General features: G+C 34.5%; 1 protein-coding gene across 1 annotated transcript in view; it reads right to left on the bottom strand.

The window, feature by feature from the left end:
* The window catches only part of LOC140325805 (utrophin-like), a 304415-nt gene extending 288645 nt beyond the window's left edge, over positions 1-15770 (bottom strand). The window contains exon 1 of the mRNA XM_072403876.1: positions 15576-15770. Coding sequence (XP_072259977.1) covers positions 15576-15660 — 85 coding nt within the window. The 5' untranslated portion in view covers positions 15661-15770. The remainder of the gene's footprint in view (positions 1-15575) is intronic.
* Positions 15771-16056: the final 286 nt, after the last annotated feature.

A 16056-nucleotide genomic window follows, 5' to 3' on the forward strand; every position in this document is an offset into this window, starting at 1 on the left:
ACGTAACATGCATAATGCAATGCCTTTTGTCTTCCATTACAATAATTTAAATATTTATACCCATTCACAATTGTGTAAGCTGACTGTAAAGACTTAAAAATTGCATACTGAATAAAATATGTTCTTGAATATAAATAAGTGAGGAATTTTACATTTGAAGATAAAGAGAACATTTTTTCTCAGTTGGGAAATCCTAATGAATAACATGCTAAATAGAAAGAAATACCAGCTCTATAAATCCAGGGCACTCTATTATATTCGACGATCCTGCATGAAGCCCTATAGGTTTATTATCTCTGGTTGTGTTCTGCTATCTTGGCAAATAGGAAGAATCTTAAAGTTGGAAACATCAAGCAACAGAAAAGTAGTTACATCACTCAGCCGAGCTAGTAGTGGTCACTAAAGCAAAATAATATTTTTGACTCTAATTAGGCAAAAATATTGCTCCTTTTTCAGTTTATCCAATTCTTCTTGACCTTATGGACTTTAGCTTGCCTGACATGTTTGCTGCTTCTGTGCTTTGGTTCACAAAGGAAGGGGAAATTAGGCATTGTCATGGGGGGAAATTGCAACTCACAAATCCTTGAGATTGACTGTGAACTCATAGTTATGGCAAACTCAAACCTCATCCCTATTATTTTAATTATTATTATTATACAGCATTTATATAGTGCCAATATACTACACAGCACTGTACATTAAATAGGGGTTGGCAAATTACAAATAGACACACACAATTACACAGGAAGAGGAGAGGACCCTGCCTGAAAGAATTTACAATCTAAGAGGTGAGGGATGTAGCATCAGTTCTTTATGGGCATAAGTATATCTGAACAAGAAAAATAAACAGCAGTTGCATATGTGTCTTGTTTTTGTTACCATACAAATAGTCAGATTCATTTGGTAGGTTTTCTAGAGGAAAATCACCTGGATGCTGTTATGGCTCTGCAATAATTTTGACCATATTTATTTGTTCCAGTTCAACACCTCTTGCTTCTAATCATATTTAATAGGCACCTCTTTGTCACAGAATGCAATGAATGACTCTCCAATATTGTGTTGTGCAGGTTAATGATGGGGTTACACCTTCAGTCAACACTATTCACATTGTTTAACTAAGGCAAATATCATAATTAAACCATCTCAGACATTAAGGCCTTAAATGCCTGGAACACAACCCCTGGCTACCAGATTATTGCCATGTGTACTATAATTGTTCATTGCTTGCATCTTGCATTAAGACTATTAAATTTAATTACATAGCGGGAAATACTCTTCACTTACAATCAAGCGTAATATTTTGTATAATTCTAAAGAACAATCACAAAACAAAGCATGACAGTCTCAAAGCTAAGATGTTTTTAGGCATATAATATACAGTTTAATAGTAATAGTAATATATCTTCATTTAATATTATTATTTTATCTAATAATCTATATAGCTACCCTAGTCCTGTACAGAATACAACTTAGAGTAACATTACATTTACAGTTCATATATAGACAAGAAAGTCACAACAGTTAAAAAATACAAATAATGTAAAGTTTAAAACACTCAATAATTCAGTTACAGTTAATTTACACATAACCCCATTATTCCAAATCTGGTTAACAACACTAAAGGAATATATCATGCTTTTTGAAAAAGAAGTGACCCTAGCAGTGACTTATTACCAAAAGTGGGTTGCATACAAGTGGCAGTGACAGACCTTAAACCCATATTATATATATTACATTATATATATATATATATATATATTATATGCCAAATCATTTGTACGTGGCTTTCTTTTCACATTTTAAAGCAGTTACAAAGCACTATACACAAATAAACTAGCTGTTTGCTTTGGATCCATTTGCAACTGAGTGGTTATTATTTGCAACTGCATGATCCATTTGCTGTTTTGGTTGGCTCCCCTCTATGGGCAACTGTCTGACACCTTTGTACTTTTATGCAATTTTACCGTCATTCTGCATTCTTCTTAGCTAAGCGGTGATCACTGTGTATATAAAGAAGACTTGTCTTAGATATACATTTTAGAAAAGTATGTCAGCAATGCCAGCATGTGCTAGGATATCACTTAGAAAAAAGCATACATCTTTAAGCTTAGAAAGGCAGGGCTTCCATGAATGGTTTGCTACTGCTTAGGTCACACTGGTTACACTAATGCACTTTCACAACCTGCAATCGATGCTAACTGCTCAAATGCATTCATATTGTCTCTTAATAGGATTTTTATTAGCATCCCTTTCATTGTACTATCATAGGTCCTGTTACCTGTTTGCACATACAGCAGTTATAGGGTTTGTTAGTTTAGTTCACTAAAATAAATCCTGTATTTTCATCACAACAGGTTTCACCCAAAGTTGGTAAACACGGAACTATGTACTGCCATTTCTCCTAAAACCTTAGCCTAGTGGGGATAAAAAAGGTTTACCTGGAGTACTAAAACAGCTATAAATTTCATGATTCACTAAACATTATGTGTATATACAGGACTAGAAAAGAAACAACAAGTCAAAATCATATTAGCCCTGCTGGTTTACATTTACAAATAAACACTTACGCCTATGCATCTTTTTCTTTTTTTAATTCATTGTTAAAAGGAACACAGGAATCAAATATAAGCCTTTTTTATACACTGTCACATTTTTCAAAGCTAGTATATGTAATAGTTTAGAGGAAGTCACTTTATGGGAAAAGGTTTTTGTGCCTACTTGCTCCAGAATTGGAAATACTAATTGTATCTGTGGTGACGGTTTGTTAAGCAGTCAGTGACATGTATAGTGCCATGAACACTGAACTGCACAATGTTAAAGCCTGCCTGTCACAACAATTTTTACTTTATATAGAAGAGTAGATAACCCTTCTTCATAAAGAAAAAATAAGTTTTGTTTTATCAGCAGCAGTAAAGACTGAATGGGAGGCTTCGAGCTGCTTCTTCTGCACATGAAACGAACAGGCATGCACAGAAGCTTTTCAGTTATTGAAAAAAAAGGTGCCGATGACGCAGTTGTTGTTGATTTTTTTTGCACAAATAAAGCAGGCCATGTCACCCAATCTTGTACCTGTGCAGTGTGAGATCAAATGATTAAGCCAGAAGAAACAAGAAGAAGGAAAGAGATGGCATCGCCCAGTGCTTCCTGAACGTGACCGTATGGAAGACAGCTCCAAAGGGGGCAAAGGGTCTGCGGAAGTAAAGATAAGTGACTTATTTCTGGTTTTCTTTAGTTCCGCTTTAAATGAGGATTGGCTGCACCTATAGCAGGTATGTAGCCTAAATACATGCACTGCCTTTAGCATAGGGCCAGAACTTTATAAACCATACTTATTAGGTCAGCTTTATAGGATTATAAGAAAGAATATATGAAAGAAGAAAGATTTATATGAAAAGAAATAAGTCTTTAAAGACTGTCATTTGTCGCCTAAAGTGTTGAAGGGGCCTTCTCTTCTTTTTTAGCAGTATACTTTATAGATTCAAGCAACTTAAGGTCACAATACTCAGTTCAATACATTCTCCTTTTGGAACAAAAGCATCAGTGTTCATTTTCACCTCCACAATCTTAGTTGACACCTTGGGGTGTATTTACCAAGATATGAAAAGAGCAATCATCTGGTACAAAGTGTAAAGTAACCCAGGGCACATATCAGCATGTGGTATTCACATCAGGCAAAGATTAATTGTGATTCTTTTCCATGGGTAAATATGCTCTGCACATTGCTTGATGCCTAATTAAATAAGCCCACTGGTCTTCTAAACCCCAGGACAATTTAACAAAATGTAATTAAGAAAACTAAAAATATACACCATGAAAACTGAAACAATCTAACATGACTGGATGTTTCTTTTTTTCATACTTTCAAGCTTTCACATGAAAAGTCTTTTTGGGTCTTGGATGGTGATTAGGAACAATTTCCTGCAGTAGGTAATATGTAGGTATAAGGATGTATAGGTATAGGTCTGTATAGGTTTGTAAGGTGGCACTTTTGTACAATTCTGTATTTAAGGTTTAGACACAATCATAGAGTATATGATGTTAGCTTGCCTGTGTTACATTGTATTATACATTTTATATTAACAGAAAAGGTTTGAAAACTAATCAGGAAAAATGAAGTGCGACAACAATCTTATCAGAACTGACTTGAAACTGATGCTAATGTATAGGCACATGTTCACTTTTCAGTTTGACAAGCTTTGTTGATTTGGCTTTTTCAATTTCTACCCTATTACACAGTACATTATCATTTTAATTTTTCATCTAGTTTGTTAATGATGGATGGCTTTTAACCTCAGTGCCTCCAATTAATTCAAAACTAAAGTGAAAAACATCAAACATTAAAAAGGCTCATCCTATTACCATAAAAGTATATCTATAAATGACATTGGATAAAGACAAGTGAGGAAAAGCAAATTATATTTGGGAATGTATTTTATAACCTTTATCACATTTCCATGCTTAAAGTGGTCCTAGACTTTAAATCTAATGTTTGATTGGTTTGAGGGTTTCATTAACATATCTTAACGTAACAAAGCATTTAGTAAAAATGAACTTTTAGCATATAATACTAGATTTGAAGAGAACTGGTTACTATGCCTAGGCACCCTCTATTCTTCTTGTCTTACAGATGGCTATCAGGACATTATTGGAGGCATATCCACTCCTGCGTATGATCACTGGATTACATTTATGGAGATTGCTGGCATCTGCACCTAGATGGTGGGTGGCTTTTGTGGCCAGCAACTATGAAGGAATGAAAAAAAAGCCAGTTACAGGGTAAATGATTGCCAATGGCATCAATAATCTGTCTCTTAATAATTTATTTCCAAATAATTTAATATGAATCCAATTATTTTTTCTATATATGCTTAAAATAATTTAGAAGAACAATTATTTAAGGATTCAAGTTTCTTGAACTTGGCTTATTTAAAAAAGGTGTTACCATGTAAGGGAAATGTATCATACAAATATTGGGACTTCATGCACTACATACAGAACTGTGGAACTCAGACACAGCCAGGTAACCAGGAATGTATACCAGGAGACCAGTAATGGCAAACTTACATGATTCTTTCATGACAAGCTTGCTTTAAAGAGAGTATGTGCTTTTTCCCACAAGCACATACTTAACTTACCTTTGACCCCCCCCCAAAAAAAAACTCCACTAGGACAAAGGTAAACTGTGTGTACAATATGAGTAGCTGGAGTCAAAGCTTGCATAGAGCTGCATATTACCTGCTTGAATGAAGTGCAATCGACCACTAACTTTCTACTCAGCAAACAAACTTCCCTACATTTGTCACTAATTTAACAACAGTTTTGCTCTCATATCTCATTTAAATAATATTCAGTTAAGGTGAATTCGTTCTAAACAGTATACTAATCATTGATCCCGTAAGAGTTTTTTTGGTGTGTTTTGCACATTATATTTTTCCTTTTTTTTTCATTTTTTTTTACATGTTTTTGTTAAGCAGGAATTTTGCAAGGCAGTAACAAATTCTTAATCCTTTTTTATTTGACAGCATCTGAATCCAGAGCAAAACTAGGAGCTGTTTACATGAAGGCTTGCTTTGATTAAAAATATATTTCATTTATTACAAACCACATATACATGCAAGCAAAAACATCTTTTTGATGTTGAAAAGTTTACGAATGAATGTAGTGATCAAAATGTGAAGCTACAGAAACAGTCAACAATTATATTTATTTGCATTTCTTTATTTTAATAGTTTCCCTAAATAACCCAGAAATATATTTACACATTTCCTACTGTTCAAGTAAGAAACTCAATATCTCTTTTATTACCTGAAATGCAAAATAAAACATGATATGAAGACATTAAGGATTGATGCTTTTTACTATATCTCTGGTTCCATTACTATCTCCTGCAATATGGTTGTTTTAGCCTGGGGATGGCAATGCATATATTTCAAAGAAATTGAAGGTCTGTTCAAAAAATATATGCAGAACGTGTTTGTAAATCATGCTATATCTAATTATCTGTAATACATGTCAATGCAGAGTCTTGTCCCTTGACCGTTATGGAGATTTCAACTCACTTATTGCCCCTGTGACAGCAGGGCAAGAGATGTTGGCAGTGGTTGTCACTGGATAATGAAGATACAGAGAGTAATAATAGCCTGACATTGGTTTATCCCATATCTGTTATATTGAAAAAGCATGTTTTTACAGTGTGTGTTCTGGCTGATTAAGTTTCAAATCACTTCCTGTCCCACTGCACTCTTGCACTGTGCAAGGTCCACCCATTCACAAAGCACCCCCTGTTAAAATAGGTTATTTATTATATTTATTTTCTCCATATTGCAAAGAATTATATCACCACTCCTATATTAGATGCTGGCTCAAGAGAGGTCCAAAATTTAAAAAGTGTTGCCCCTGCACTATGTAGTAGCATTTTCTTTGGAGATTTGGACTACTCAGCTTTTCTTGGGATCTCACTGGAAGGATGGTGACTTTAATTTTGTCTAGTTTGTGCAGGCAAACCAAGCTACTACGGCGTGCAGCCAGGCTTCACCCGATGAAGCCTTACTACAGCCTTACTACATTTTATTAACCCTTAACACCCTTGGGCTAGACCTCCCACCCCTGTCACGTGGCCCTGTGCTTAAATTCTTACAGCTACGGGCCTCTCTTTAGTAAAAGTGCTGGGGGATTGCACTTTGTTGGTTTGTAACCAAATAAGTTGTGCAGAAAATGCACACGTTTATTTGTACTGGATTGCCTGATGTTAAAAAAAATTAAAACTTTCAAGTCCAAGATGTTGTTTAGATATGAAAAGTTCTGAAAAATATCCCAACTTTGCAATACTATATTAAGCAGAATCAACAAATTAGTCAACTATTGAAGGGACAAGAGGTTTGTAATTTGTAAATTTGAGTATTAAGTACTACTAGGAAAGTGAATCACACTAAGAGCAGTCATGGGAAAAAAGATGTCTCAATGGAAATTCTTGTCTCTTGTTTCAGAGACAGCGGTAACATTTTGAAATCCAACCTGTTATAGGGACAGAAAGCAAGGTAAAAATCTTTTTAATAGGGCACTGACAACATAACATGTTACATGGTCGTTATGTCTTCCCTACACTATGCAAAACAAAAAAAATGTTTGGAGTTACACTTTAACTATTTGACTCCTCCAAAATTTGTAGCAGCAAAAATTTAATTAAAAAATATATTGCTTATTTTATTATTAAAGAATTAAAAGAAGTGTTTATCCGACTGAAAAATGATTTGTTTCATTTGCTCAATGTCAAGTAGTAAAATGTTTGGAACAAGAAAACATTAGTTGCAGAACATTTGGTGAGGGGCAGGCTCCTGCAGAAGGAATAAAATATCAACACTTGAACTTAGCAAGCTCTGAAAGTAGATTTGAAAGCATATCCCCAAACATGAGTGGGCCAGGGCAACCATATTGCACCTTTTTTTCTTAAGCTATTTCATATAGCTTTCTTCAGCTATTTTCTTATAAAGCCTTTTAAATAGTTTGTCTGTGCATCACTGGTTGCAGAGACTATTAAACATCCTGGAAATTGTCTGGCGACTGGGTCAGGTACAATCTTGTCATAGTGTGTTAAGTCAAATGTAACACTCATAGCATATTTAAATGTTTTACAGTCAATATAGAGATCTCAAAGTTTTCTGAAAAAATGAAAGAGGATCTGTTAGGTTGTGTTTGCCTGAAACCTCAGTTAGGCTTTGGAAGTTCTAGGAAATAAGCTACCTACTTTTTTGTATATTTTAGGTTTTAACCTAAGCAAACTGAATCAACAGAGGCGCGGCTATCTTTAGAAAGTAAATAAAATAGGTTCTACTTTATAGAATACAATTGGATAGGTCATTTTTAAAGAAAGAGATAGGTGATGTCCCTTCTGCAATGACCTACCAGCCTGATTGCACCAGGTTTTTGGTAAAAAACTGAGCTGCACATGTGCAGTGTCAGCTTTGGTTGGCAGGATACCCAGCAATCCTGCATTTCCCTGCGCATACTGGAAATAAATGAATTCCGTCGTGCCTGCATTGGAGTTACATCATTCCAGCCTAGCAAGTAAAGATGGCAGAGAAGATCCTGCATAAGTAGGGAAGAAGATGGGGCACCCTGTGAGAAAACAAGGACAGTAATGCAAATTTAGTCTAGCTTTAAGTGCAACCTTTATTTTTTTGATTGACATAATACTAATATTTGTAGAAACAGGTAAAATGAACGTATTATGTTGCCTATTCCTTCAATCTAATCCCTGAGTGTATTACTTTTCAAAATGAGATACCTTAAAACAATGTACTGACTGCACAGATATACTAGATTCCTGAAATGTTGTTGTGAATGTTAAATTATAATTTGTACCATATATCTAGACATGCATGGCTTGATCTCATATGTCACTATCTCTAGGATAAATGAGTATGGTGTTTATCATACCATCCTTTTAATCACTATGGCGGAGTTGGGCTACGTACACACGTGCAATAGTTATTGTTGGAAACAAAGGGTTAACGACCAATTGTCTGATAATTGTTAACAAAAAAAGTGCACAACGACTGGCCAACGACACAGATGAATGAGGAATGTTCCTGGAAACAAACGACCGACCCGGTCGGTCTGATTGGGCGATGATCGTTCGCTATCTATTGTGTGTATGGTCGTTCAGTGATCGTGGATTGTTCTGTGAGACACTTTCTCCTTTACATGTCACTACCTGCATCGTTCAAACGATTGTGTCTATTGTATGTACATTATTGGTGGAATATATTTGAACGCTCATATTGTTTCATCAGGTACAGAAATGTGCACCATACTATCGCTCAAAATAATCAGGAATATTTGGTTAATCGGTCGTTAATCATTCGTTTTCTAACACTATTAATAGCACGTGTGTACGTAGCCTTAGGAAACCTTGTATTCATTATGCAAGGGTTGTAACATCACCACATACATGTTCAGTGTGGTGACATCACACATGGTACAGTTGGAAAAAACAAACAATAATATAGGTACATTTTTTTTTCTGCTTACAAATATCCATTGACATAACATGACAGTCTACCTATTCATTAGCACTAATTGTATAGTACACAGCAGGAAGTCAATGCCTGCTGTGTGCATTAACAAGCTCACAGGGTCTATAAACTAATGTTGTCATTAGTTACAAGCTGGTAATTATTATAAATATTGTGGCTTTGTATTGTAAGCTTGTTGTCAAGGAAAACAGAAAGCAGTGTTCCCATTGTTGGTGTTCATAAGGCTGCTAACGTCTATATTCTCTATATTGTTCAACCACTGCCAATAGGAACACTGTCTGCTGATTTCCAAGATTATGCAAAATTTATATTTACACTGGTAGCAAGCTTGTAACTGCATCTTAGACTCCAATTTTAAAATTTGGGCCTGCAATGTTGTTCCCAAAATAAGAATGTAAAAAAGATGCAACTTCTAGGTATCGATGTAAGTTGCCATTTTTCTTACTTCGTTTTAATCAGGTCCTATCCCCCGGAGTTCAATTTTCACTATGAAGATGGTATGATGGGAAGGCTAATTTTATAGCTACAGTTCCCATGATAAATTGGAAATGTTTCAATCTATGGTTTGTGTGCCCTGCAAGGGTTTGTGTGTTTTTGAGGCTTGTTTACACTGCGGATGCATTTATTGGCCAAAACATTCTAAGGGCTCTATTTATAAAAGAAAGAATCAGATCTTAGCTCTTCCAGGTCCATGTGTTTCAATAGCAGTAATTATTCCCACCAGAGAATGTTTGAGGGAATCTCAGATTCCCTGTTTTATAAATAGAGCCACAAGACCTTGCATGTCCTTGCATGCTCTCTGATCATTTACTGATGTTTATTTCGAGCCAAAGGTTGCACATATTCAACAAGATGTTTGACAACACTATGACTGCTTCAAACAGCGAAGTTTGAAAGAAAAAAAATTATATATTTTATATATAAATATATGTATATATATACATTTTCAATTCCACACTTGATTAGTCGATTGATTCTCTTAAGAATAATTTCCTAGACACAAGAGTCTGCCTTATACAAATATGTAGTAAAACATTTTGAGGAAACCACTGCAGTGAGCTCCCTCTAGCCCTTTATGAGGACCTTTGATTAATTGGAAAGGAAATTATTAAAGCAAAGTTGGTATCTAGCCAGCACTTTGTGTTTCAACAGGGACTGCATGACCAATACCAAGGTATTGATCACCCAGGTGACTAAGGGAGCCTGGAGCAGCACTGTTAGACATCAGATTTACTTATACATATTATACTATGGTGTGTGTAGGAAATAAAATATTGTTAGGCCTCCTTTATTTCAGATTAGTAGTTTTTTCATCATTCTGTTCATACCATAAAGAGATTAGTTTAATATACTGCATTTTGCTTCTCAGATGTCATATTTGCAGGCTTGTGGTTGCATAAGTCATCTCCTCAGACCACCAACATGTGTGCTAAGCAGCTGTGAACACATTCCATGCTGCTGATTAGCTGTTTAAAGACAGAACAAAGTGCTGGAAAATTGTTTTTGGATATGGCAAACCAAATAAACAGCTGTTTTAGGAGCTAAGCTTGTGGCTTTCTCTGGGTTTGTGCAAGCATTGCTCATTACATGAAGACAACCATGGGGCTCTTTGCTGTGCAAACACAAGGGAGTCTTTCATCTGTCCTGATGTCCTTCAGTGACCCTGTTCACTGATAAGTGGTGATAGCCAATTTGGATATTCATTTCTAATCTCCATACGGTCTCAGCACCAAATGTTAAAAATAGCTACTGGGGAAAGGGGATTTGGGACAGTAAACGTTCTAGTGTCAGGTGTTACACATTGGCAAAATTAGCATCCAAAACTGCCAAACTATTTAATGTTTTTGCAATCCTCAAACAGGTGGGTGAACACTGATAAAATGTAAAAACAATTAAGGATAATGAATGGAAGGGGGAGGTTACATGATACCTAGCTGCCATTTCTGTATTCTCTATTTAGATCTTGCACACCTGCTAGAGATCTCTCTGAATCTGATATCATTTGTGTGTGACACACTTTATTATTAAGTACTTTACTTTTGTTTAGGAATTTTGTACTACACATATTGTCACAGCACTCAGAATTGGGGTATTATTGTTTATTCATATCAACACAGTATATATATATATATATATATATATATATATATATATATATTTTTTTTTTTTTTTATACATTATACATTATTTATACACTCATTCACTCATTCAATCGTCTTCTCCACAGCAAGTCTGCAGAACAGTTACAGAGCTCTGGGTTTTTCTCCCTTATAAGCCCATAACTCTTGGGACAAAAATATGGCATGAAACCATAAATTTCCAAAAGCAGTTAAATTCTTATAAGCTAACATATGCAAGGAGCATAGTAAATTTGCTCTCGTAAAAAGGTCATTCTTGTTTTTAGAATGATGGATTTGTTGGTCTGAATCACAGTACACTCAAAATAAAATAGAGATCACTATGTAAGGCACCGTGCAATAGAAGGTTGTAAGCGCCAAAGCAAGCAATTAATCTTTCTGTATCTCTTGTGCTTTACTGTGCTCTATACTGATTAAATCTTATCACCCAGTCAAATTATGTGCATAGATATTCATGAATTACTGAGACTAATGTCCTAAGGTGCTACAGCTGACCGGTAGCTAGTTTGTTTTATGTTATACTTATAAAGCCAGGATTACTGATAACCACAACCAGGCAGTTCATAAAGCAATCAAGATATACGTTAGCAGATTCTGCATTCATGGGCAGTTTTCTGTGTTTCATCTCTAGCACCATATAAATGATGTAGGAGCCAGGGTACCGAAACACATAAAATAATATTTCCAAATTAGAATTTTATTTCAGAAATCTAATAGACCATATGCTGGTCTGAAACATAGAATGATATCAGCGATTACATTGTTAAATTGCAGATATTTTGTGACCCATAGTCTTCTTACAAATGGAGGGTTCATGTAAGGTTTCAGTGTTTAGTCGATAGGAGGTAATTGAAAAAACTGTTGCCTACTTATTCTATATAAACCAGAAAGTATCATTTTTTCCACAAGGTCAGAAAAAAAATCAAAATGTGTTTTTCCTAAATATGTCTTGAACACTGCCTAAAACACATTTATTTGACTAAAAATGTACACATAAGCAAGTCTAATTTAGAAAACTTTGTAAAATGTTGTTGCTGCTTTCCCAGAACAAATGTAAGCATAAAATGTTAAAGTGGAATCCAACTGCTAGAGACATTAAGGCCCCTAGAGGGTATTTGCTATAATCTGAAAGTATGCACTGCATATTTGTAGTTTATAATAGATTTAGCTACCTAAAGGAGCCCTCCAGGGCAGTGATGGTTACACTTTCTGTAGTCTCTATATCTTCATTCAGGCTTCTATATTCAGCCATCTTCATAAACTAGGATGACATAACTTCTGTGCATGAACATGAAAGCTACTTCATCTTGTCACAATTCAAATTCTATACTCCTATGTGCAGTATGGGAAAGCCACGCTGGGCTATACAATTGACAAATCATGTAAACAATTACAATTACATTACATTTTTCAAGTTTCTCCAGTTTTTTAATGTTGAAGGTTTATGAATGTACGCAAGGATACTCATTAAAGTAATAAATGATACATATAATCAACATGTATTACTGGATGGGCATATTACATAGTGTGTGAACTGTGAACTTTGTTCTTATAGTAACAGATACTGTCTATATTTTCTTCTGTAAAAAAATAGAAAATGGGGATTGGAACACATAAAACAACAACAATAAAAAAAATCCAGTAGTCTACAGAAGTCAACAAAATCCTTTTTTTTCTGGCTGTTTTGAATAAATGTAAAGTAAAATATCACTAGTTGATTTAACATTTTACTATGTATATAATTTTTCCCTTGTTTCCTCTCTCATTAGTAAAGCCCAGAAATGTGAATCATTATAGAATATATATATAAGACATATGGTGTTCAGAAAATGTCTTGACTTAATCAAAATAGGAAAAATAAATAGTAAGAAAGATCTGTAATAAATAAAATCAATAGAATATTTGTGATCCAAGCAGACATTGTTTTGAAGTCATTGCGTAGATTTACTGGTAAACAAAACAGGCTGCATTTACAGGAAGGTTTGGAGCTCATAAAGGGCATTTAAAAACATAAGTGGCAATATTTAAAATTGGATTTACTGCATTTCCTCTAGACAAGATATACAATGCTTTGGATTTTTTCCTACTGTTACGAGACATGATTTGTCATTAGATTTTATAGTAAATCACTAAACACAGTATACTCATATCTGCTCTGATGAGAAAATAATATATTGCCAAAGCCTATATGATGATAAAATTAGAAGCCAATAATAAACTATTATAAAGGTACATTTTTTAAATCAGTTTGCCAACTTTGTGAACATTGGATCATCATATCACGACTGATCCAGTTCTGTAGAGTATCTGCGCCATCAGATACTCGACATTCATACTCATAGTTGTCTCTGATGAATAGTATTCTGACAATTTTACATTGTCAAAGCCTATTAATTAGACTCTTTTTAAAATTTAGCACATCTGGGAACACGGGGATTGACAAAATATACAGGTGCTGTGTGTGACCTGTGTGTGTGTCCCGTACCCTTTCTGACTAAAACAAAATTGTTTCTACCCCCCCCCCCCTTATTTTACTATATCATCCTATTTTTTTCCAAAAAACTTGTTGCATAAGTCTTCACCTCTATGGCTGTTTACTCGATCTGACATTTGGATTTGCACAGTTTGGCTCCATAGGCTTCTATGTGGTCAGTAGTGTTTTTCCTTAATATTTACCAGGTCAATTAACAAATTATTAAATAGCAATAGAGATTATACATTTTAGAGCTCATGTCCATGAGTACCTGGTATTACAATGGACCCAGCATCAATATATATCTCAGACATGTATATTACATCATACTGTTTTGCTTTAATGCATATTACTGAATCCACTCTAGTGGCCTCAGGTGTAGGAGCACAATCAGTAACCGATCCCAGGGAAACAGGCATTCCATTTTACTTTGTATACATCATATATATATATATATATATATATATATATATATATATTTAATAAATATATATATAAATATATTTATAGTTAGGATAACAAGTTTACCAATATGGTGTGAATGCAGACCTGAAGGGCACAAGCTCAACCAACTCACACATCTCAATGAGTAATATGAATGGCTTGGATGGAGGACACATCGTGACACTTATTTCTAGTAGGCCACAGGAGCAGTTAGCGTGGGCAAAGCTGATGTTTGGATGAGACTTTTTTATATAATACCATATAATATCAATGACATTCACTATATTAAATATTCTTACAATAACAATAATAATACAAAATATAGTTTTAGAAGAATATACAGGGCCAAAACATAGACCAAAAATTTAACTTAATTATGAATAATTATTATTCAACATAATTGAATAATTATTATTCAACATAATTATGTGTTAATGCCACAGCCAAAGCCAAAAAGACCATCAAAGTTATCACTTATTAAGCTTGTTTTACTGGAATTTCAGTGCTGTGGTTTGACTATTGATAGCGGTCTACCACATTACAGCATATCTAACATAGCAAGATCCATAGCAGGAATATAATAATACACTTTGCACAGCTGTTACCGTTTACATTGACTTCTTTTCTTAGCAGCCTGTGTTATACAATAAATGTGATTAGCAACTTTTAAGGTAGCTGTAAAACAGCTTATTACATGTTACAACCTTATATAGCATGCTTAGTGAACTTGTAAATAAACTAAACCCTGAATGGTCTATAAATTACTATGCTGGACTATTGCCATAATAAAACAGAGTGAGGCATGGTAGTTGTAACAGAATCTCACATGGAAGAATTACAGGCGCTTCCATTTACAGCTTTACTGACCTGCCCCGTTACACAAATGGCTGGAGTATCTGTCGGAATATCTATCACTACACAAAGACATGGGAGTCACTTTTAGATCTCTGCATGATATGCTTAGCTTGGAAAAGACACATGAACCATACTGCTGCTATTTATTGCAGCCTTTGACATTTACTTTAATCTAACAAATGCAAATTAAGAAAATTGTTTCTGTAAGAAAGCTGTTCTTTCAAATATATATATATATATATATATATTATGGCCAAAAATACAGACACAAATTAATCCAGATTTTTAGGGAGAAAACAAACCAATAACTATTAATCTTCGGTTGCCATAAATTACTGCACTTTGCAAACTGCCATTACATAGGTAAAACAGCCAATACATTACTATTTATCTACTTTAACTAATATATATTCATCAAGAATATTGGAAAATATTGGAGTGAAAGTGTTAACTGACCATCTGTGATGAATCTATTGAAGTAGAGGAAATTAAAAAAAAAGACAATTATGGAACAGACCATATGCATTTCAATACCATACCACCATATATTCATTAAAAATTCACCACGACTTCAGCCATTTTGCTTTTTAAATTGTTTTTAGCAGCTGTTAATAAAAAGTCTGGCCTTACCTGATCGATTTTTGATGATGTCATTGAATTCATCCAGCGCTGCTTCCTCTCTGTTTACCTCCTCAGGATAAGCACTTTCCGCCATATCTTAATTAAGATGAAAAGTTGTAAATCAACGATCCACACTAAGAAGTTTTCAGTGTTCCTTTTTTCTTTTCTGTAAAGAAAATGATTTCTGAAAGCTCCTAAAATCAGGTTTTGTGCTATAGTCACTGGGTCAGACAGCCTGATAAAACTGCAGACAGAGTTTGCATTGAGACCAGAGAGTAAACTGTCAGACACAGATCAGAGAAAACAGGTGCCGATCTGTTACTCCTTAAAATAGAAGCACCCTGTTTAAAACGAATAGAATGTGAATGTGGAGTAGGGAATATTAAACCTGACACTCTATAAATCAGCATCAACTTGTAGATTCCAAAAACTATTTCCGCACTCTACCCAATCAATACTAAGACCAATAAAGTTCCAAATTGCCAAAATA

This window comes from Pyxicephalus adspersus, chromosome 1 (assembly GCF_032062135.1).
Source record: "Pyxicephalus adspersus chromosome 1, UCB_Pads_2.0, whole genome shotgun sequence".
Taxonomy (NCBI): domain Eukaryota; kingdom Metazoa; phylum Chordata; class Amphibia; order Anura; family Pyxicephalidae; genus Pyxicephalus; species Pyxicephalus adspersus.